At 37.2% G+C, this 24,098-nt stretch overlaps 1 protein-coding gene across 1 annotated transcript in view; it reads right to left on the bottom strand.

The window, feature by feature from the left end:
• Positions 1-24,098, bottom strand: part of CD2AP (CD2 associated protein) — a 99,275-nt gene that overhangs the window by 17,743 nt on the left and 57,434 nt on the right. The window contains exons 7-13 of the mRNA XM_084890505.1: positions 18,864-18,942; positions 18,373-18,467; positions 17,274-17,378; positions 15,029-15,065; positions 13,340-13,402; positions 1,747-1,912; positions 1,239-1,381 (exon numbers count right to left, since the gene is read on the bottom strand). Coding sequence (XP_084746631.1) covers positions 1,239-1,381; positions 1,747-1,912; positions 13,340-13,402; positions 15,029-15,065; positions 17,274-17,378; positions 18,373-18,467; positions 18,864-18,942 — 688 coding nt within the window. The remainder of the gene's footprint in view (positions 1-1,238; positions 1,382-1,746; positions 1,913-13,339; positions 13,403-15,028; positions 15,066-17,273; positions 17,379-18,372; positions 18,468-18,863; positions 18,943-24,098) is intronic.

Genomic DNA, 24,098 nt, shown 5'->3' with positions numbered 1-24,098 from the left:
ATTTAACTAACAGTGAATATGAATAATTTTCATCAGATAAAACATACTGAACATATTTGAGTAAATGGCTCTAAAATACAACCAACATCTTAAATTCCAGAAATTATTAATGAATATGCCTTCATCCAGAGCAGGCAGGATCCAAAATACATGACAAAAGAATCGATAAAACACTTCCACAATTAAAAAACTGTGGGAGGCCATGTTAGGTCAGAGCTTTGGTATTGGCAAACTGAAGAGGAAAGACAAATAAAATCATCTGAAGAATTTTTAAAGTTAATAAATAGTACATTTTCCAATATAGTGACAAAATAAAAATCTAAGTATAACTGACCTTCAGTTTATATTAACACTGAAACTAAAAATATATTTAAAATATTAAAATTTTAAAAAATATTTCACAGAGCGTTTAGTATAAATATGATTTAAAAAGTTCCCTTCTGGTTTATGTGCTATTGAACATCTGATGTACCTTTAGCTTACTCTGTTTAGATGTACCATAGAAAAATTAGTATTTGCCTCTTACAATTACTGTAAAAATCTGAGAAAGTGCTTTGAAAATGTATAAAAACTAAAAACAAATTCAAAGTACTATACAAAAACCATTACCACAAGTGTACAATGTTTTAATAGTGACACTTTTGACTTGTATCAAGACTTCCTGTTTCAAGTGTTCCATTTTAGAACTAAAATGGATAAAAGACTAGAAACTAATAAAGATGATTAATAGGCTGAAAAAGTCAGTCTAAAACTTAATGAACATCATTTACCCAAAGAAGTAAAGACTGCTGATATGTAGAGAGTAAGTCACAAAAAGCCTATTGTTCTGAATAGAAAAGTATATTGGTTTTAAGTAGAAAAAAAAAAATTTTTAAATGTAATCTAGTGCTAGCATTGAAGTCTTTATTTTTAAACTTCTAAAACTAAAACATTTTCAGATCTGTGTGACTTAGGTGGTGTGGTCATCTATTCTGAAGAGTCAGATGACAAATGAATGAACTCTTAATCGCCACCTCAGTCCTCTGGCCAATAAGAAAGTTTATGTGAATCATAAATATCCTGCCCATTTATCTTCTTTTATGTTTTTCTATTTTGGCTTCATAGATTTAAAACAAATTTTAATTAAATTCCACTGTATCTGTCCACACACAAATTGTGTATACAAATTTATTTAAATTGTTTCTGAAAATTATACTGGCAACTTTTAAAATGTACCACCTTTCTACATGTTAACTTACCGGTTTCTTTAAAGCTCCTAACTGTAAATGAATCTAGATCTACTGATTTTGGTCTAAGTGGTGACTGTTCAGAATCTAACTTTGGTTTTGATACTGGTTCAGTTTCAAATTTTGATGAAATGGCAGGCACTTCCCCATTAATTCTGAAATGAGAAAATCAAACAGAGGCAAAAATCACTTGTATGTAAAATATGACCATTTTTTAACATTTTAATTTAATGATATTAAGATGTTATAGCATAATACTGATTTTTCTTTCTGTTCTATAAAATGATTTCCATAAATATTGACTTCTACCTTAAAACTAATCCCAATAAATTCAGAAATGTAAAAAACAGCTTAATATGAGTATATTCACTGAATATAAGTGTGAATATAAGATTAATATTTAATAGAGAATTATTAAAATCTATAGAAAAATATGGAAACAAAATACTTTAAAATTTTCTTTGAGATTTAGAAAGGCATTGATGTCAAAGGCAGGTAAATTAATTAGCTTAAATCGTACCTGGCTACAGGTGGTAGTGGAGGAACTGGTTTCTCAGGTCGCTTTGGGTACACTGTTCCAGAAGATCTCAATAAATTATTGGCTTTGGTGGGTGGAGTAGGCTTCTTGGGTGGAACTTGTGGAGCAGCTGGTTTAGAAGGTTTCTGGTCCAGAATGGATTTCTCATCTGATTATTTAAAAATAGTTAACAAGTTATTAACAATGGGAACTGTTTAGGTTTTTCTATGGCTTAAAGCTAATACCAGGCTGGGAAAGTGTGAAACAGAGCGCATACACACTCTTATATGTTTTAAAGGTATAATAAGCCTAAATAACTTTTAAAAAGTTTACTTTGCTGGGGTAGGGCCCCCCAAATAAGCACTGATATATAAATGCTACCTGGTTCTTATTTTCTTCTCAGCATCCTTTGCTCTTAGGGGTGGTATTCCACTTAAATATAAGTTTACGCTAAGCTGAGAACAAGATTATTTAGACTTAACTCCATCAGATCACTTAGTAAAAATAAAGAAGGGGGAGCTGAAAATGAGTACTAATCCTAGTGCCATTTAACATAATTATTTTGAAATAATCACAATGACAAAGAAAAAAAAATCAAATGTTAGAGAAACTGATGCTAGGCTGATTAAGCAAAGATAAGAAAATTACATGCTATATTTATAATTCTCACTGTGGTATTAGAAATTTTATTAACATTTCATTTAGTAACTCTATGAAATAAATGTGAAAATATTTATTGGACAAAACAGCATTGAGGGCTTTTTTAAAGAATGTTAAGAAAAACAATTTTATCACTAAAAGTGCATGGTATTAACACACTTCCTTGGATCATTTGAAATATAACTTAGTCTATTAAAGCCCTGGTCATCCAAACTTAAATTTCTATAAAAAAGTTAAATAGATGTTTAATAAAAAATGTTAAAGGATAGCAAATAGAAGTTCACTGATTAAGTGAATATACACACTTCTCTTAACAGATAATATTCATGGAAAGCAAATGTAACAAAAATAAGACTCATCATCCCTGGTATATCTGTGATTAAATCAACTATAGTATACTGATTTATTATACAGGGCATCCCAAAAATGTATTATAATTTGAATGATTATAAAGTCAGTGTTTATTAATATAAAGTCCATTTTCAAAATTTTAAAAAATCTACAGAAATTTTTTTGTCAATGCCTGTTTTCTTTATTTTATTTTATTATTATTTAAAAATATATATATTTTATTGATTTTGTACAGAGAGGAAGGGAGAGAGATAGAGAATTAGAAACATCGATGAAAGAGAATCATCAATCATCTGCCTCTTGCATACCCCCTACTGGGGATGTGCCCGCAACCAAGGTACATGCCCTTGACCGGAATTGAACCCGGGACCCTTCAGTCCCCAAGCCGATGCTCTATCCATTGAGCCAAACCGGTTTCGGCATAATGCCTGTTCTCAAACTGATGACCATTCTGATCCAGGAACTGCTGATAACAGGAAGCAATGAAATCACAGACATCAAGAATAATTTCCTTTGGTATTTGTGCGCCCTCAATTCGTCGACTGCTGCTGGTTTTGTACCATAACAAAACCAGTATGAGTATGATAGTATGTATACATAAAAGGATACATACTATCTTTTATGTATCCCCATTAAAAAAAAAAAAAAAAGTCTAGTGGCACTTTAGGATAAATTGTCTTTGTTCAAAGCTTAGTCTGGCTTCACCCATTATTTCAAATTAAACCCTGAAAGGAATAAAAAGTGAGTTAGCTGCTTTTAAAATGTGTACACATTTTTTTGGATCCCCTATATAATTAATATATGATGGCAATGTATTTGTGTACTAGATTTTAATTCAGGTAAAACTTACTTAAAATTAACCACATTAAAGTGAACAAGTCAGTGCCATTTAATATATTCACAATGTTTTACAACCACCATGTCTACCTACCTCTAAAACCCTTCCATCTCCCAAAAAGAAAACGTTGTTCTCCTTCATCATTTACTCCCTTTTCCCTCTACCCAGCCCCTAGAAACCACCAAGCTGCCTTCTACCTCTATAGATTTACTTATTCTATATATACACGGAATCATACAGTACGTGACCTTTTTTGTCTGGCTTAATTCATGTAGCATAATAATGTTTTCGAGGTTCATCCTCATTATAGCAGGTATCACTATTTTCTTTCTTTTTCTGACTGAATAGTATCCATGAATATATTATAGCATAATCCATTCATTTATAGAAAGACATTTGGGTTGTTTCCACCTTTTGGCTATTGTGAGCTGTGCTGCTATGAACATCTGTGTACAAGTATTTGTTTGAATACATGTTTTCAATTCTTTCTGGTATATATCTATGAGGAATGGCTGAAACATATGGTAATTCTGTTTAACTTTTTGAAGAACTACCAAAAATTTTAACAGCAACTGTAACATTTTATATTTTTATCAGCAATATACGTGAGGTTTAATTTCAGCACATCCTTGCTAATATTGCTTTTTCCATTTTTAATATTATAGTCATCCCTGTAAATGTGAAGTGGTAGCTCGTTGTGGTTTGGTTTTCATTTCCCTAATGACTAATGACACTGAACATCTTGTCATGTGCTTGTAAGCCATTTGTGTGTCTCCTTTAGAAAAATGTCATGTTACCTTGTCACTGTCAACATTGTTGTAGATAAAGTACAATTTAGAAGATAAAGTAGACACTAAGGCCGGCAGAATAGAGAGAGAGAGATTATCCAAGTTCATCATAAATTATAGAGTTCAGGGTGAAAAAGGTCAGATGACCCCTACTTTTGGACTTCTAATTACCTAAGACTGTTTCCCTATTGTTTAAGTAAGTTTGAATGATGATTTTATTTTCTTTGCTTTTAAATTGTCCAACATTTTTTTAATCCATACTATCACTACATCTACCTAAATAGCATGAGAACAAAGTCTCAGAAAAACATATATCTAAACAGGTCACACCAGTGTTTAAATTATACAATAAATATTGTACTGGGTATCTACATACATTATATACCTACTGTACAAGGAACTACAGAACCAATGTCAAATAAGATTTAGACACACACACACACACACACACACACACACACACACTCCCTAAACCTGTGTCCTTATGAAGTTTAGTCACGTGAGAAAAAAAACACAACAAACTAAACTAATAGGTGACATATGACAATGAGTTATATCTACTTTTAGATAAGAGTAATTAAAAAAATTAATTCAAGGTGACATAAGCTGGATATTATAACTGAAACCTGAAAAATAAAAAGGAATAGCCATAAAAAGTTTCTGAAAGGAATATGAGAGAGATAGGATTCCAGGGAAAGAGTACTATACCATGTAATTATGAAAAAAAGAAACTGGTATTCTCTAAACATGATATAGTGGTGGACTGTACTATACTCAGTGATCAAGAAAATTCAACAGAAGCAAGTTCACTCAAAACTTGCAAGGCTAGGCTAAGGCTAAAGTAATCAAGAAAGTCTGCTTTTGAGAAAAAAATATTATAAACTGGATATTTCTCCCACATACAATAGGAAGCATTCAAACACATTAAGTTGATGTGTTATATATAAAATACACATATTCGAGGGAAAATACACACACACTATTTATTTCCATAGTATAAATTCTGAAATCCTTATTACTACTTTAAATCCTTTTTGGAGCAGGGCAAAATATAAACAAACTAGAGGTTTGATGCATGAAATTTGTGCAAGGGGCTCAGCCCTTGCAGCCCCAGCTTCATCTGGAAGGTTGTCTGGCTGTCAGTCTAATTAGCATATTACACTTTTATTATTATAGACCAGAGGCCCAGTGCACAAAATTCGTGCAGGGGTGTGTATGCGCCCCTCAGCCTAGCCTGCACACTCTCCAATCTGGGACCCTGGTGGGACTGGGCTTAAATGGGCAGTCGGATATCCCTCTCACAATCCAGGACTGCTGGCTCCCAACCGCTCGCCTGCCTGCCAGCCTGATCACACCCTAACCACTACCTGCCAGCCCAATCGATGCCTAATTGCTCCCCTGCCAGCCCAATTGCCCCTAACTGCCCTCCCTTGCCAGCCTGGTTGCCCCTAATTGCCTCCCCTGCAGTATGGTTGCTCCCAACTGCCCTCCCCTGCAAGCCTGGCCACCCCCAACTGCCCTCCTCTGTCAGCCTGGTCCCCCCCAACTGCCCTCCCCTGCAGGCCTGGCCACCCCCAACTGCCCTCCTGTCAGCCTGGTCCCCCCCATCTACCCTCCCCTGCAGGCTTGGCCACCCCCAACTGCCCTCCCTTGCAGGCCTGGTCCCTCCCAACTGCCCTCCCCTGCTGGCCTGATCACCCACAACTGCCCTCCCCTGCCAGCCATCTTGTGGCAATCATCTTGTATCTACATGGGGGTGGCCATCTTGTGTGCTGGAGTGATGGTCAATTTGCATCGTACCTCTTTATTCGATAGGATAGTTAATTACACACTCCATCCCACACCACTGAAAGTTCTTTCATGAACTACACAAATGGTTCTCAAGTTTGTCTTCAGATTAAGAATCATGTTATATATGCTAATGATGGTACCTGAGCCCTACCCTATAAAATTCTGTAGAGTAACCTAGGCATGAACATTTTTTCATTGAGAACAACTGTACCAAAGCTACCTTTCTAGCTTAGTTCCTCAAAATTCCTCCTAGGTGTCCGTAGCCATTTCCTGAATATGCTATGGTTTCTCTCATTCTTTTCATGTTCTCTTTTTGTACAATCACCTTTGCTTTCCTAGCCAACACATTCTGCTCATTTTCCAAGTCTCTGTATAATCACAACACAGTAGTTAATGTCTATTAACTATTCAACTAGCAATGGTCAGAATATTTAAAAAAAGAAACTTTTAAATCTTCCCAGTACTTAGCAGAAGCAAATTGCCTCATACATAACTGATTGAATTTATGTTATATGTTTAGCACTCGTTAAGTCTGTTTCAGGTATGCTTATAAATGAAGAATATAGTTTGACATATCCTAAGAGGTCAAGATTATTTTTTAATTCAATCTGGAGAAAGAAATTAAGAGTTATCAAAATGTTCTTTGTAGCCGGGACCGGTTTAGCTCAATGGATAGAGCGTCGGCTTGGGGACTGAAGGGACCCGGGTTCGATTCTGGTCAAGGGCATGTACCTTGGTTGTGGGCATATCCCCAGTAGGGGGTGTGCAAGAGGCAGCTGATCGATGACTCTCTCTCATCGATGTTTCTAACTCTCTATCTCTCTCCCTTCCTCTCTGTACAAAATCAATAAAATATATTTTTTAAAAAAAATGTTCTTTGTAGAACATTAGAGATAAGTATCATTTCCTTTTTGGTAAGCATGCTAAATATAAAATACAATAGAGTCCTGCCACAGCTCTCAACTCAATGTCTACTAGTATGTACTACAGATTGTGTTACAAATTAAAAGACACATCCAATAATAAATGACCTTAAATGAGTCTGGTAATGTTTTGTTTAGAATCAACTGAAAAATAAGAAGGCTGACCCCAACTTCTCAAACAGAGAAGAAATGCTCCTCAAGGAACAGTGAGCAGATTCACTGCCTCTAATAATAAAAATGTGGAAACAAGAGAGGGTTTAGCAGCCTATTCTGTTCTTGCTGTGAACGTGTCTGGGGCCTTGGGGAGGACATGCTAACGGTTACCATTTAACTGATTTTTATAAGCCTGACTAGAGGCCTGGTGCATGACATTCATGCACTAGGAGGTGAGAGGGGTAGGGGAGCCCCTCAGCCAGGCCTGCACCCTTCAGTAGGGGATGTCTTCTAAGGGCTTATCGGACATCCTTAGCACTGCCGTGGAGGTGGGAGAGGCTCCCGCCACTGCTGCTGTGCTCCGCAGCTCTCAGCCCAGCTTGTCGCTGAGCGGTGCTCCCCCTGTGGAGCACACTGACCACCAGGGGGCAGCTCCTGCACTGAGCATCTGACCCTGGTGCTCAGTGCGCATCATAGGGATCAGTCGTTCCACCATTGAGTCAATTTGCATATTACCCTTTTATTATATAGGATAGAGCTTTTGTTGTATCCTATCATACACCTCCCTGCCTAGCACCCCAAAATAACATCTGTTCATCCCTTCCTGTCATACATATTTCATGCCAACGATGAGACAGTACACCAAGAATGAAATAAACCACTGATAGGTATGCCTAGGAAAACTTTCCCAAAAAGTAAGAGAAAAACTTAAACTCCAAAGTGCTGACAGTACTAGTCTTCTGAGTCATAGTATTACTGGCATTCAAGGTACCTCTGAGAAAATCAACGGCATAAAACTGCTACGTAGGTCTGAGAAGATACACATGGCGTCTTGGGGTAAGGAGTAGACAGTGAAGATTTAAACTCCATTCTTAAGATTTGAAAAAGTATCCCAAGGAAAAAAGCATCCTCACTTAAGAGTCAAATGTAGGATGATCAGATGCATGTCTTCTAGTGGCTCTTTACCCCCACTCCCCATCACAGCAGAGCTTTTCAAAACATATCTTATCTGCAATTAGGATCATGAGAGATAAAAGTCAGGAACACACTTACTGGTGAAATATACTGTATTTCCTGTTGGAAAGCTAAGGCTTCTAATGTGGCACTTGACATGGCTTAAAAAGGCTTGTTCTGCTGACTGTGGAACAAGGACAGAACTTGCATGTATGCCTATTTTTATTTTAAAAGGGTTAAATTAATCTGTACCAATATTTAATATCAGATTGAAACCGGCTCTCTCCCCTAGTCTATTTCCCCTATTCTTTGCACCAGATCTATCAAAGTCATGTCAAGTTAATAAAAACATTTTGAAAAATATTGAGTTTTGTCCCTTGTTGTACATGTCGTTTCACTTATAAAACAATTTTTATATTTGCACTTAAACTTTAAAACCAACACATTAAAATAAGTTTTAAAATATTTTCAGTGAAGCCCTGACTGGTGTTGCACAGTGATTAGACCATCAATGAGCCATGGGTTCAATTCCCAGTCAAGGGCAAGTATTTTAGTTGCAGGTTTAAACCCGACACCAGTTGGAGTATGTGCAAGAAGCAACCAATAAATGTATCTCTCACATAGATATTTCTCTACCACCCTCTCTCCCTTTCACTCTCTTAACCCTTTGCACTCCGCTGTCCCCTCTCAGGGGACATCGGAATTCTAGCATATCACTCGGATGTCCCCTCTCAGGGGGGACATTGCAGTTTATTAGTGATTATGGGGAATTGAGTTAATTCAACGCACGTTTCCGCCACAAAGTAGCGTCGAGAAGCTGGTAGCCAATGTCCAGAATGGTTCGGAGTGCAAAGGGTTAAAAAAATCTTTTCAGTGAAATTTTGGTATTAAGACTCAAAACTAAGAGAACAAATTTATCTTTTCTATTTATTTACATACTAGAGGCCCGGTGCACGAAATTCATGCATGGGGTAGGGGTGTCCCTCAGCCGGCCTGCACCTTTCCATTCTGGGACCCCCTCGGGGGATGTCTGTCTCGCAATCTGGGAACCCTGGCTCCTAATTGCCTGCCTTCCTGATGGCCTCTAACTCCTCTGCCTGCCTGCCTGATCGCCCCTAACTACCTCTGCACACCTGCCGGCTTGATTGCCCCTACCTTGCCCCTCAGCCTGATCACCCCAACTGCCTCTGCCTCGGCCCACAGCCTAAGCCGCAGTCTGGCCTCCTTCTGCTGGAGGCGAACTGGCCGATCAGGGTAAGGCGCCATCCCTATTACCCCGCTGCTGCTTCCACTGACTGCTACCATTGCTGCCTGAGCCTCGGGCAGCTGCTAAGGACTTCCAGATGGTCGTCAGGAAAACATCCGCTCTAATTAGCATATTATCCTTTTATTAGTATAGATTTACCATTTCTGGCTTCCCTCATTACTTGGTATACATCCAAATGCCTACATGACACCATTTTCCTTCTCCAAAAAATAACTTTTAATATTTTCTATGTAGCATATAATCTGCTGGTTATGCGTTCCCTCAGATTTTGTGTGAAAGTTTTTATTTTGCCTTCAGTTCCTGAAAGGTATTTTTGCTGGGCGACAACTCAAGGTTGACAGTTATTTTCTTTCCAATTTTATGTTCTTCTCTTTGTCACTGCTTTAATCAAATGTATTATGATATGTCTTAAGGTAGTTACTTTTATGTTTCTTCTGCTTGGTATTCATTAAGCTTCTTAGATCTGAAGGATTATAGTTTTCACCAGATCTAAAATTTTTTCAACTACTACTTCAAATATTTTTTCTGTCCCCACTTTCTCTCTATTACTTATTTTATCAATAAGTAAAACCAATTGATACTGTCTCTCAGGTCACTGATGCTCTGTTCATTTTTACCCCTTAGTCCTTTCTATACATTTTAGATGGTTTCTATTGCTTTATCTTCCAATTCATTAACATTTTCTTCTCTATTCTCCAACCTCCTGGTAATTCCATCCAGTGGTTTTCATTTCAGATATTGTATTCTTCACCCACAAAGTTCAATTTGAGGTTTCTTTTTATACTTTCCATTTCTGTCACCATCATGTTCAAATTTCTTCCACTTTCTTGAATACATAGGATACATTTACAATAGCTCTTTTAAGGTCCTTGCTCCTTTTTTCATTATGTCTTATCATTTCTGGGTCTCCTTAAATGGAATGATTTTTCTTTGAGTTATTGGTCACTATTTTCTCCTGTTTCTCTCCCCCCCCCCCCCCACACACATATCTGGTAAATTTTTAAAAAATCAGATAATGGACATTGTGAATTTTACTCTGATGATATTGTGGGTTCAGTTGCAAACTGCCACAATAAAGCAAGTATCACATAAAGCAAGCTGTAATCTTTGCTGGTGAAGGATTTTGCCTTCAGTCTGTAAAAGAACGCAACATCTGTAAAACATAATAAACCAAGCACAATAATAATTAAAAAAAAAAAAAAAAGGTATGCCTGTACGTTGTGTTTTTTTTGTTTTGTTTTTTTGTTTGTTTGTTTAACATTCTATTGAATTTTGTTCTAAAATTAGTTTCATCTGTTTCCAGGATAGGTGCAGAGAAGCCTTAAGTCTAAGGTGAGATATTCTTTTAGAAATGCTATCCAATGCTTTGTTAGTTCTTTCCACTATGGCTTGTAAGAACAAAATTTTTTTGAGTTCCAGAAATTGCCTCACCAAATGCTTTTTAGCACTTATTTCTCCAGCTATCCAAGTTCTCTTACACATGTGTGTAATTCAGTACTCAGCCAAAGCAAGCCTCGTGATAAGTTCTACAGGATCTCTGAGTGCTCTCTCTTGTGCAGTTACAGCCATCTGGCACTCTGCCCCACACATTGTAGCTGCCTTGGCCTATCTAAACCCCAATCTCCTCAACTCTGCAGAAAAACTAAGCTCTGTCTGCTTCCTCTTTTCTGTTGCTTATAAAATGCTTCTAGACAATAAACTGGCAATAATTTCAGGGCGTGCCTTACTTGTTTCAGTGGAAATTTCTCTCAGTATAACAATCCTATGCTACTTGTTGTTCAGTATCTGAAACTGTCAAATTAGCATATTATCATATGTCAAATATTTTGTCGTTTCCTAATTGTTTAACTCAGGAGGGAAAATTCAGTCTTTGCTACTTCATTGTGGTCAGGATTCTGAGAAAATAAATGTAAAAAAGCAATATCTTTGATTTATAAGATCAACTCACTGATCTCAGAAAATATGAGAAGTCAGTATTTGAATTTTAATAAACCGCTATTTGATTGAGAGGACTATAAAAGAAATTATTATAAAGCAGATGAAACAAGCAACACACTTCTACATATCTATACATGAGTTTCATGAGGGACAGATATTATAACCAAGTACTATAATGAACTGATCCAAAAATCAGACCTAATAATAGTGATACCACAAAGAACTAATCTGAGATTAAGAAATGCTTTTATTGCCCTGGTTGGTTTGGCTCAATGGATAGAGTGTGGGCCTGCGGACTGAAGGGTGCCAGCTTTGATTCCAGCCAAGGGCACATGCCTGGGTTGCAGGCTCGTTCCCCAGTGGGGTGTGTGCAGGAAACAGCCGATCAATGATGTTTCTATCTCTCTTCCTTTCCCTTCCTCTCTAAAGTCATTTAAAAAAAGAATAAAGAAAGAAAGAAAGAGAGAGAGAGGGAGGGAGGGAGGGAGGGAGGGAAGAAGGGAGGGAGGGAAAGAGAAAGAAAGAGAGAAAGAGGAAGGAAGGAAGGAAGGAAGGAAGGAAGGAAGGAAGGAAGGAAGGAAGGAAGGAAGGAAGGAAGGAAGGAAGCTTTTATTAAGTACTAGAGACCTGGTGCATGAACTTTGTACACTACTCAGGGTGGGGAAGGGGGGTCTGTCAGCCTCTTAGTCCAGGAGCCTTTGAGGGATGTCCAGCTGATGGCTTAGGCCCGCTTCCCCTAAGCCATCAGTTGGACATCCTCAGCACTGCTGGGAAGTCAGGAGTGGCTCCTGCCACTGCTGTTGGGCTTGCCAGCTGTGAGCCCATCTTCTGGTTGAGAGGCACTCCCTCTGTGGGAACACACTGAACACTGGGGGCAGCTCCTGCATGAAGTGTCTGCCCCCTGATGGTCAGTGGATGTCATAGCAACCGGTCATTGTGCTGCTTGGTCAATTTGTTAACCCTTGGTCAAAATATTAACCTTTTATAGGATAAATTACTTTTACATCATAAATAAAATTCTCAAATGTAAAAAAAAGGAATACAGAAATCATACATTATAAGGTAAATGGGAACATGGGTCCCTTTCCATGTTCCCCCTCCCCCCCTCACCCTGTGGGGAATGTAGGGAAGGTCAACCAGTAAGTGGACTATGAGACCTGGGGAGATGAGCCAGCTCTTCAATCAAGAAAATAGCTAATATTTTTATCTCACACAGTGGCTATCCTCCTTCCCTTGCAGGCTGTTTTTCTCTTTTTCCTTTACTCTATAAAATCTTTTGTTGGGGAAGTCTGGTTAGCAGCACAACAACAGTACTGGCTGCCCGCCCCCTGTGTGGCCTATCTGTAGGCTAGATGGGACTTAATGGCTCAACTTCACAAGTGGTAGCTGGTGCAGTGGGAAAAACTTTACCGCATGGCCACCCCCGGTGTGCATGTACCAGTAGTCCTAATAAATCAGTTTCTTTCACAGCCAGTCATCAGGTAATTTCTTTGGAATCGGCAAGCATTACCCTGAGGTTTTGCCAAACCTCAGCACTTTGCATTACACACACAGAACTCAATTACTGAGTAAGAGATAAAGCTATGAAGGTGCATAATATATTCAGGGAAAAGATTGTAGTTGTTGCATTTAGTGAGAGAAAACAGTAGTAGAAGATGGTAACAAAAATATAATTTGGAATCAGTTCCCAACAATACCAAATACAGGATTTTTAGGGCAGCGAGACTATTTTGTATGATATTAAAAATGTACATTTACCAAATTACACATTTGTCCAAATTTGTAAAATGTACACCAGGAATGAACCCTAATGAAAACACTACACATTGCAAAGTATATACTAAACATTTATTAAATATCAATGTAAATGGCTCAGTGTGGAGCGACAACAAAAGAAAGCTATATTTTTTTAAAGTAGAAATATTAAGCATACCTCTTTCTTCAGGCTTTACAGGAAAATACTTTTTCTCTGTAGATATCAGCTCAGGCTTTGGGGCTAAGGAAAAAAATAAAGTTCACACCTTTAAAAAAATCATTTTAGAGCATAAAAAACAATTTTAGTAAAGTAAGGGTTCATTTAAAAATAACATCAGATAAAAACATGGTTCAACAGAAAGAACAATAAAGCAGAATCACTAGGCTCAATTTAATGCTAAACATCCCACTGCTAGCATGAGTAAGTAATAACTCTGTAATCTCAGTTCTTTTTTTTTTTTTTTTTTTTTTTTTTTGGCAAATGAAGGTATTCAAGTCCTCTACATCACCATTGTTCAGAGAACTACAATGATGGAAATATTCTATTGCTGTGCTGATATTGACTGTTGAGACTTGAAATGCTGCTACTGCAACTGTGGAATGAAGTGTTTTATACTAGGAGCCCAGCACGTGATTCGAAATTGTGCGATGTCACCCACCCTCAGGTCGCTGGTCAGGCCCTGCCTCGCTCTCCGGGCCCTACAGCAGCCGTGGCCACTGCCGGTCTGGTCCTGCCTCCCCCTCCTGCCTTGGAAGCAGCCACAGCTGCTGCTGAGCAGGACCTCCCTCAGTGCAGATGCATGGAGGCCCCTGCTGCCCCACTCCTTACGCTGTGCAAGCAACCTCCTCCAGTCTGGTTGACCTGTTACGGTGTCCCGGTTAATTAGCATATTTCTCTATTATATCTATAGATAATTAGAAGTCCGGTGCACAAAACTTGTGCACAGGTAGGTTCCCTAGCCTGGCTGGCAATCAAGGCCAATCGGGGTCTTCCAGCTGCCAGCCAGGCCCTTCCTTCATTCCGCACCACCCCCTGGTGGTCAGTGAAAGTCATAGGAAATGATCCAACTCCTGATCGAAATCCCGAGGGGACACTTTGCATATTAGCCTTTTACATACATAGAAGATTTTAATTAATTTTGTAGGACCAATATAACTAGTGTCTAAAAAGCCTCCAACACTATCTTATATAAAAGTTATTTTTAACTTGTGTTTTTCATGGTCTGGGATTAGGTCAGCGGATACAAAGCTAAAACTATTGAGCAGGAAAGGACTTTCATTATTCTAAAAAGAGCAAATCTTTCAGAAAAAATTATACTGTATTTATCAACATCAAAAATTGGATGCTTTGAAATTCCTAGACATAGACAAAGAACCAGATTATAAAACATTAACTCTGGAAAAATCTTCTAGGTTTGTTTAATTCAACCGTTTAAAAAAATAAACTCTTCTAGTTTCTTTAATCCCTAACACACTCTCTTAAGGAAGAGTACATAAAAAATTATTTGTTTGAGACAAAAAAATGGATTTCATCTGGACATAAAAAATAATTTGTCAGGTCAATATATTAAGTTTTTCTAGCAGATCTTAACTTAGTCAATTCTCTAATAAAAATGACATAGAACTACACTATATAAATTATTTTTCAACATTCCTATTTTATATACCCTGTTTTAATATCTGTTGAAAAATACTAACAGATATTAATGCATGTGAACACTCAGTTTCTATATATTTCTAAAAATTGATACAGAGCACATACTTTTTTTTGCTAATAAAAATAAATGATGTACATAAAACCAAATTTCACTATTTAAGAATTTAAAGATATGAAAACAGCAAACTGAAAAACAGTTTTCTTACATACCTGGACCCTTGGCAGGAGGTGGTGGTTTCTTTGGTTTCTATTAAAATAATAATGGTGAAAACAGTTCAATACTTACATATTAAATATACTTAAAATAAATTCTGATCATTAAAAATCAAAATTATATGAACATCTCTAAACCCCTACCTGCTAAAAATTATAAAATAAAATCCTAACAACACCAAAAAAAGTCATGGAGAAAATTTTATTCTATTATAATACCTCCTTGATCAAAATTCAAAATTTATCAGTATTAGATAAACCTACAAATTCTTGAAGAGCAAAACTGTTCTGTCCTGCCTCCCGCAATTTAAGAGTCCTATGTACCATTTCACTGTAACAGTTGACATTTGGGTGGGGAGGGATGGCAGGGGAAGGAAAAGAAATACTCATTGTTTAAACAACAAAAAGGAGCAGCTAGTAAATATATGTAGCTTTCATTCTTGATTCTTTAGAATGCTCAAAAAGAAGATAACAGCAAAGGTATGTATTTCTTTAATTTATTAAAATTCTCTTATTTAGAAGGATTTACCTAATAAGTAAAAAAAAAACTTGAGGCACCTTTCGAAGTATGTGAATTTTGTTTTTTCCAAATTTAAAATAACTAATAATCAATAGGGTATAAGCATCCAATAAAGACTCTCCCCCCCCCCCCCCTCAAAAAAAAGGGTATTCATTAAGAAAAGGCCCTGGCTAGGTAGTTCAGTGGATTAGAGCTTATCTCCATACACTAAGGTTGTAAGTTCAATCCCCAATTAGGACACATACAAGGATCAAGCAATAAATGCATAAATTAATCGAACAACAAATTGATGTTTCTTTCTCTCCCTAAATTCAATAAGCAGGAAAAAATATATATAAAAGTAAAGCACACTGGAGGCTGAATCAGTGAATAAAATCCAGCTAAAGAAGGGCCTCAGACAGTGTGAGCCTCCACAGAGTAACCTCTGGTAATTTACTTAACTAAATAAAAGACAGAACATCAGCGAGTTCTGCATTGCTTAAATCAAATGTGGTAGACTGCCTTGCTGTGTAACTGCAATCTAACTCCCTTTCTCCCTATATGTTTTTAAAACTCAATTAGGTCCATCACTCCACAGGGTAGAAGGGATGAAGGTGCACAAAAACAAAAGATTACTGATGAAACTCAGATTCACTTTATTTACCATGAGAAGTAAACAGATATATTAAATCCTTTAAGGAGGCAAAGACTGATTTTTATCGTACAAAAAAAATGAACTGACAGAGTAACAGCAAGGTCTACATTGCCTTATTTTCAACAAATTAAATAAAACTATAACGTCTTCCAGCTAAGTGCTAATTTATCTAACTAGTATGGCCAGCTTTTTTTCTTTTTCTTTTTTTACTGCATGTAGTATTTCATTTTTAAATAATTTATTAAAGGTATCTGTTTCCATATTAAAAGATGTGTGTGTGTGCTGGTGTTATTTTTCTGACCTTTAAAGAAAACTTTTAATGTTAACATTATTACAGTATCCCTCTTCTCCTACTGCTTTTCCCATCTCCACCACCTGATTCCCTTTCCACTTAATTATAATAAAGTAATAAGCCCAGCTGGTATGGCTCAAAGGTTGAGCATTCACCTACGAACGAGGAAGTCTCGGTTTGATTCCCAGTTGGGGCACATGCCTATGTTGCAGGCTCAATCCCTAGCTGGGGGCATGCAGGAGGCAGCCGATCAATTCTCTCTCATCATTAATGTTTCTATTTCTCTCTCCCTCTCTCTTCCCCTCTGAAACCAATAGAAAATATTTTAAAAAAGTAAAAAGTAATGAGTCAAAGGTTATTCTTCAATACTATCAGTGGGGAAAGAAAACCAGTAATAAAGCACAGAGCTGAAATATTGTTTTGTTTTTACTATAATTCAAATAAGTTACTTGAAAATATGAATCTAAATATCCTCATAATAGTATTCAGTAACAATGTAAAAATCCTGTTTTTTAAAAAATACTGCCGAAACCGGTTTGGCTCAGTGGTAGAGCATCGGTCTGTGGACTGAAGGGTCCCAGGTTCGATTCCAGTCAAGGGCATGTACATTGGCTGTGGGCACATCCCCAGTAAGGGGTGTGCAGGAGGTAGCTGGTCAATGTTTCTCTCTCATCGACGTTTCTAGCTCTCTTTCTCTCTCCCTTCCTCTCTGTGAAAAATCAATAATATATATATATAAAAAAAATAATGTTAAGACGTTCTTTATACTATATCATCATTGAAAAATAAAGCTTACTGGAAAGTCCTTATCCAGTTCATTTATCTGAACAGCAAAATTGTCCGGAAATACTCCTTCTTTACCATTAAGTTCACCCTTCCACCAGCCAGCTTCTCCAGTCTCCTAAAATGCAACATGAAAAATAATTAAGATAATAAGGGTTATCTTTAAATAAGCAAAAAATTATAGAAATTATTGAATTCCATTATTTTTGCAAGAGAAAAAAAATACCTTAACACATTATGAGATCATCCTAACAAAAAATATTCCTCAATATTGCTTCTAGCATTAGTTATAAGTTAGGTTTATAAGTTAAATGTTTTAAATTTAATTTACAAGGATAAAAAGTTTTTGGGGAGGAGAAAGGAAAAAGAAGAGTAGGAGAGGAGGGTGAAGAGAATATGACTTTCCAAACTATATCTTACTAAACATTCTTCCCAACATTATAATACTCAATATCAATCACATTATTCATTTGGTTTAGAAATTAACAAGCCCTTCTTCAATTCCTTCCAAATGCCATCCTTCCATGAGAAATTAGTCCATACTGTATGAATATTCAAAATGGCATACAGTGAACCAGCTGGTCATTAATTTAAAACAATAGAAATAAATTTCAAAAATGATTCAAAGGGATGAAAAACAAAATATTTATAATTTTGCTCTCTTACAAATACTAATTATAGAATTTTGATAGATCCCAATAATACTGTTTAGCTGCACTACCTTTCACTGTATAATTTTTACATGTTGAGGGACATTTAAATTGTTTCCTCATTATTCCTTGTGAGTTTTTTTTTATTTTTTTAATATACATTAAAAACAATACAACAAACAGTAGGTTCAAATAAAATGGGATAAGGTAAAAAAATAAAGTAAGAACAGAAACCTGAAGGCTGGTTAAGGTTAAAGAAAAACACAATATGACAGTAAAAATAAATCCCAATAACATAAATTATAACAAAGACAAAGTTGCCTAAACACACATACACATGCAAGCGCACATGACAAGTTCCAGCACTTCCAGGGCTCAGGTGCCAGGGGGAATATAAGAATACTGAAAAAATGTTTCTATGAATAAATTACACATGATTTTCAAAGCAGAGAAAGATTTTACCTTACTTATCAAGTGGATTATGTCCCCCTCTTTAAAAGTAAGTTCATCTTCATTCGTACCTTCATAGGCAAATAATGCTCTGCAATAGTCCTTAGCTAAAATAAAGAATGTAAATAATATAACTTATATACATTGATTCTTTCCACAAATGCTTAAGTTTCTATCTAGTGCAAAGAAATGCATACTAGAAACTATTAAAGTGAATTTAATAATTTTAGCTAATACCATATGTGAAATTAAGTAACAATTTCATTAATCATTCATTAACTGCTTACGAAGTTCCTGCTATGCTCTAGGCACAGTTCTATCTGTCAGGGTAGAACATCAGTGAACAAAGCACATTAAAATCTTTGACCTCATGATACCTATAGCTAGCAGGATTTAATACACTGATCAAGTGGTATACTGTTGACAAATGCCTTCAACAAATATAATAATAAAATTCTGAATATGTTTCATTCCTAGTATGAAAGTTTTATTGAAACACTTACCTTTTGTTTTACCTTCAGTGTCTGCTTTTGTTATCTCCGTGTTCTGAGTTCTGGATCCTAGTGATTGTATGATTGAGGGCTACAATAGAAAAGGATGAAATCAACTATTTTAAGTTAGAATAAAGAAAATGCTGTTAAACAAAGTTTCCATTTACAGGTATCCAGTTTTCATTAATAGTATACTCAGTAACATGACTGAAAATTCTGCCATATGAAAGAGACAGATTTCAAAAGTGACTGAAATGATAACTCAGAACATCTAACTTTTTAAACTTCCTGGTTTTATGATAAAAAATATTCTGATACCTATACATTACCTTAATTTTAGAACCTCTAAAATAACAATAGCATTTAAAAACTTACTATGGGCCAATCCCTGAGCTAAGAACTTGACATTCATTATAACTTAGTCTGCAGAACACCCTGTATAAAGCAGGCACTATCATTTATTCTTTTTACAGTTAATAATCCAACCATGAGAAGAGTAATTTAGTAGAACCCAGATTGAAACCCCAAAAGTATAACTCCAGAAAGTGAGCCCTTAAACATCATTAAACGTCCTTACGAGACAGAGGTTAAAAAAAAAAAAAAAAAAAAAAGTCTTGGTACTTCATTGCTCCTATTGAAATGAAAATACCATTAAGGTCATTATAACTATAGTCAATATAACTATAGTCTAGTAGACAATTTTCCACTATAATTTACTACAGTTAAGTCCTTTGCCATTTTATACCATTTCCTTGAGTCCTATTCCCAGAAATAACATTCTATTTGAACTTAGATTTCATTGCTTCAGTTAAAAATCTGAACACACTGCTAACTTACTCACTGACTTTAGAGAGAGTAAGGGGGAGGGAGGCAGAGAGAGAAAGATCTATGTGAGACAAAAACATCAATAGGTTTGCCTTGCTCTAGCTGGTTTTGCTCAGTGGATAGAGCATCAACCTGCAGACTGAAGGGTCCCAGGTTCAATTCCAGTCAGGGGCACATGTCTGGTTTGCGGGCTTGATCCCCAGGTAGAGGATATGCAGGAGGCAGCCAATCAGTGACTCTCTCTCATCATTGATGTTTCTGTCTCTCTTTTCCCCTCTCCCTACCTCTCTGAAATCAATAAAGATATATTTTTAAAAATGTAAAAATAAAAAAAGGGTTTGCCTCCCATGCATACCCTGACCAGAAATTGAACCAACAATCTAGGTATGTGCCCTGAATGAGAATCAAACTCAACTGGCCAGGGCTGTTCTGTTTAAATTTTAAGACACTCACTGTAATTCCTCCGAATTCTAACCACCATATCTTCCAATTTGGTGTCATTTACAAACATAGCAAATGTGCTCTCTACTTTATCAATTCCTAGGTGAGTGATCTAAGCAAGCCTCGAAAGCCCACCATGAAGGGTGAACTGAGACTACTTTTATAAGCACAACTCTGGAGCAGTGGACATTATAAATGGCAATTAAAACATCAATAGTGTAGGATTCAATACACAGGCACAGATATCTACCTAATATCACTCATTTGTGTTCTTAAGATGAATGTGTCACTGTGAATTCAAACCCAAAAAGGGGGTGGGGGAGGATGGTGGTGTGGAAATCACAAGCTGCAGGACATGAGCTGTGTGACAAAACAGTCAAAGGAAATGTGTATTTCCTGTTTGCCTAAGGTAGGGAGTGTTTGAAGGCAATGCCTTCATAGTGGCCATAGTGGCAGTGGAGTCTATGTTTGTGGAGTGGAAATAGTCACTGGGACAGAAGAGTCCCCTTTGACAGGCTTAGGCCAGATCTTTCAGCTCTCAGGTGTCCCCCACGTGGTAAGACCCTTCCATCACTCAGGCGTGGACTAGAAATGGATCATTGTGATTTGATCCTTAGCCCCACCCATGCCACAATTCCTGGACAGTTGGTGGGATTGTCCTGGGCACAGGATGCTTTTGGCAGGCGGACCAGGTCAGTCCTATGTTTGGTGGCTTTGGCTCTGGCTAAGGCCATTCCCTGGGCAAGTGGGCAGCACTGTGGCTCCTTTCAGAGACATATCTCTAATAGCACAAAAGAGGTGCTGATGAAATAATAAAATAAAATAAAATAAAATAAAATAAAATAAAATAAAATAAAATAAAATAAAATAAAATAAAGAGGAAGAGCCTGACTGGTGTGGCTCAGATGGTCAAACTGTGAGCCAGGAGGTCATGGTTCAATTCCCAGTCAGGGCACATGCCCAGGTTTCGGGTTAGATCCCCACTGTGGGGCATGCAGGAGGCAGCCAATCAATGATTCTCTCTTATCATTGATGTTTCCATCTCTCTCTTCTTCTTTGAAGGTAATAAAAATATATTTTTAAAAAAGAAAGGAAGAAACACTTGACTCTAAGAAGAAGGAGGTGGAAGCCATTCGGGCAATTTCAAGAGCAGAGAATGAGAGACCTGAAACTCTGTGGTGACTAGACCAGGGGTATGAAACATCAGAGCTTTAAATAAAGCAACAAAAATGCTCCTTTCTGACATCAACTACAACAAAAAGACTTGGAAATGAAACTTCTGGAAGGAAGACAGATTGTGTTAAAGAACAATGTGCAAATGCTACAGTCAGACACTCAGCGAGAAATTCTGGAGCTGGCCTTGTACATCACCCCTGCATCACCTTCAGTGGTGATGACATCAACCTTCATGGTTCAGCTTACAATGGAAGTGACATGGACTTTCCTAACCTGATTTCATCATAAGGAAATAAACTGTCAAATAAAACTGTAATACTTGAGGCTGAAGTTAGCCATTGGAGGTGCTTTGTTCAGACTTCCACAGCCAACAGCTATGATGGTTAATTCCAATAAACCATCAAGAAACTTAAACAGAAGCAAAACAAGTATACTGATGAACATCAATTTGAAATGGCAATACTTCAGAATGTTCAAATACAAAAAGTAGAAAAGTAAGGGATAGGTATCCTTCCTAATAAAAGAGTAATATGCAAATTAACCATCACTCTGCTATACCCACCAGTAATGCCCAACAGCCAATCAGAGTGAGTATGCAAATAAACCCAACCAAGATGGCTACAGCCACAGAGAGCAGGAGGGAGGCTTGGGTTTCCCAGGCAATGGTGGAAGCCAAGCTTTCCGCCTGCCCTTGCCAGCTTTGGCCTCCACAAGGCTACAAAGTTACAATTATAGAAGGTAAACAAATCCAAACAGAAATGGCTGCTGGCCTCGGAGTGAGCAGGAGGCTTGGCTCTGTTCCAGGATACAAAGGTTCAATTGTAGAAGGTAAATAAATTCCAGATACCAGGGCCTCCACTTGGGTCACCAGGGGGCGTGACTGGCCTACAAACCACCACAGGCCCTTGGATCAGGCTGCCCCACTCCCAAAGGGAACCCCCACCCTGATCCGGGATACCCTTCAGGGCAAACAGGCTAGCAGGGGAACAGTTAGACATCAATCAGGCTGGCATGGGAGTGATTAGGGGGTGATCAGACTGGCAGGCAGAAGCGGTTAGGGGCAATCAGGCAGGCGAGCAGTTGGGAGCCAGCAGTCCTGGATTGTGAGAGGGATGTTGGACATCCCTCAAGGGTCCCAGATTGGAAAGGGTACAGGCTGGGCTGAGGGACTCCCTCCCCTTCCCTGTGTGCGAATTTTGTGCACTGAGCCTCTAGTCATAAATAAATGAATATAAAGAAAAAATTGAATAACTTGAAAATCTGTTACAGCAAGGTTGCTGGGGAATCTGAGGAAGTTCTCTAAATATCACGAAATCTAAAATTCATGATATGCAAAAATCTCTTCAAATTCTACAAACAGAAAAAAAACAAAAAACACCAACAAAACAGTTAACGAAAAGACCAACGTACTTTAAATCAGAATTAAATCCCTCAAGAAAAAATTACTTTCTGTACAAAATGAGAGATATTTCAAGATGAGAACAAAATGAGAATGAGGAAAAGGAAAACAGCTAAAGAATGTGAATTGAAGTGTGATGTTACAAAGCAAAATAGTGTGACAAAAAAAAGTTTTTCCCCAAAATACATTCGTGGGAGAATCATTGAGTGCAACATACTGTCTGCTGCTGAAAACAAAATAATGAGACGGAGTAGCTTAAACCAAGGTAACAATCTCATTGTAAACAACCAACGTTCAGAAAAGAAACCAGCATTAATTCAGCTCAGTGTAAGGTAGCTCTGCTCTTTCAGGTCAGTCTGAGCTTATTTCACCACAGTTCTCCAACGGGTCCATGACTGCAGAATGCAGTCTCTCTGAAGGCAATGAAATCTGATGAATTCAGTGAGTCTTCTAAATTGCTCCCAGAAGGGCTTCAAGGGCTGAGAAAATCAATGTAGGAAAAAGGAGCTACAATTGGAACCACAGAGAAGAGAGAAAGATCACCAGAGATTGATTCATTTGCTGCCATCTCTGGACCAGAAAGAAAATGTGAACAAACTAATTCAGAAATTGAACAGCAAAAGGAGAAACAAGATGTTTTACAAAATCTATTAAGAAAAAAAGAGGGGTGAGGCAAATTTAAAAAAAAAAAAGAGAGAGAGAGAGAGAGAGCTTATTCAGAGCAATATGTGATAAATTTCTTTCTTCAAGTGAAAATTTCACTAAGTGAGTGAAAATAAACTTTTGAGGTAGATGGCAACCAACCTAAAGGATGAGACTACTGAATCTTGAAGTCAACATACGGAAAATCAAACAGGGAAATGAAAAAATAGTAGAAACTTCACAGGAAAAGCAAACAGAAAATCAAGCACTACAACAGACAAAGGTGTGGCTTTTTATGGTGGGAAAAAAAAAAAAGAATTGGAATATATCGCAATGATAACAAGACCCTTGTTTTAGAATAATTATTAAAAGTAAAATAAAAAAGATCAGGGCAAGATGAGGGAATTAAATCAGCTCTTAAAGGCAGTCACATTACTCAAAGAGAGAGTTATGTTTCATCAGGAGGGAAATGAAGTCCTGTTTGCACTGAAACAGAAACAAATGGAAAAGTGTGCTTTATGAGAAGGAGGTTCAGTATTTTTGTGTCAAAGAATTATACTTAAACCAGGAGCTAGAGAGATCCCTTAACCATGCTTTAGGATCACAATATTTCCCTTTGCCAGAAGCCTACAAAAGATGGAGCAGCTAATCTGAGAAGGAAAGTCACAGTGTTATAGGAAAAGCCAGATTCACCTTCTAATGCAAGCCATGGAGTCAGTCAGTAGGTAGAGTCATTGCAGGAACAATGGAGTGTTGTCACCAAG

This window comes from Pipistrellus hanaki, assembly GCF_964339955.1.
Source record: "Pipistrellus hanaki genome assembly, chromosome: 7".
NCBI lineage: Eukaryota > Metazoa > Chordata > Mammalia > Chiroptera > Vespertilionidae > Pipistrellus > Pipistrellus hanaki.
The sequence above is the reverse complement of the archived record's forward strand: the minus strand, read 5'-3'. Positions and strand labels throughout refer to the sequence as shown.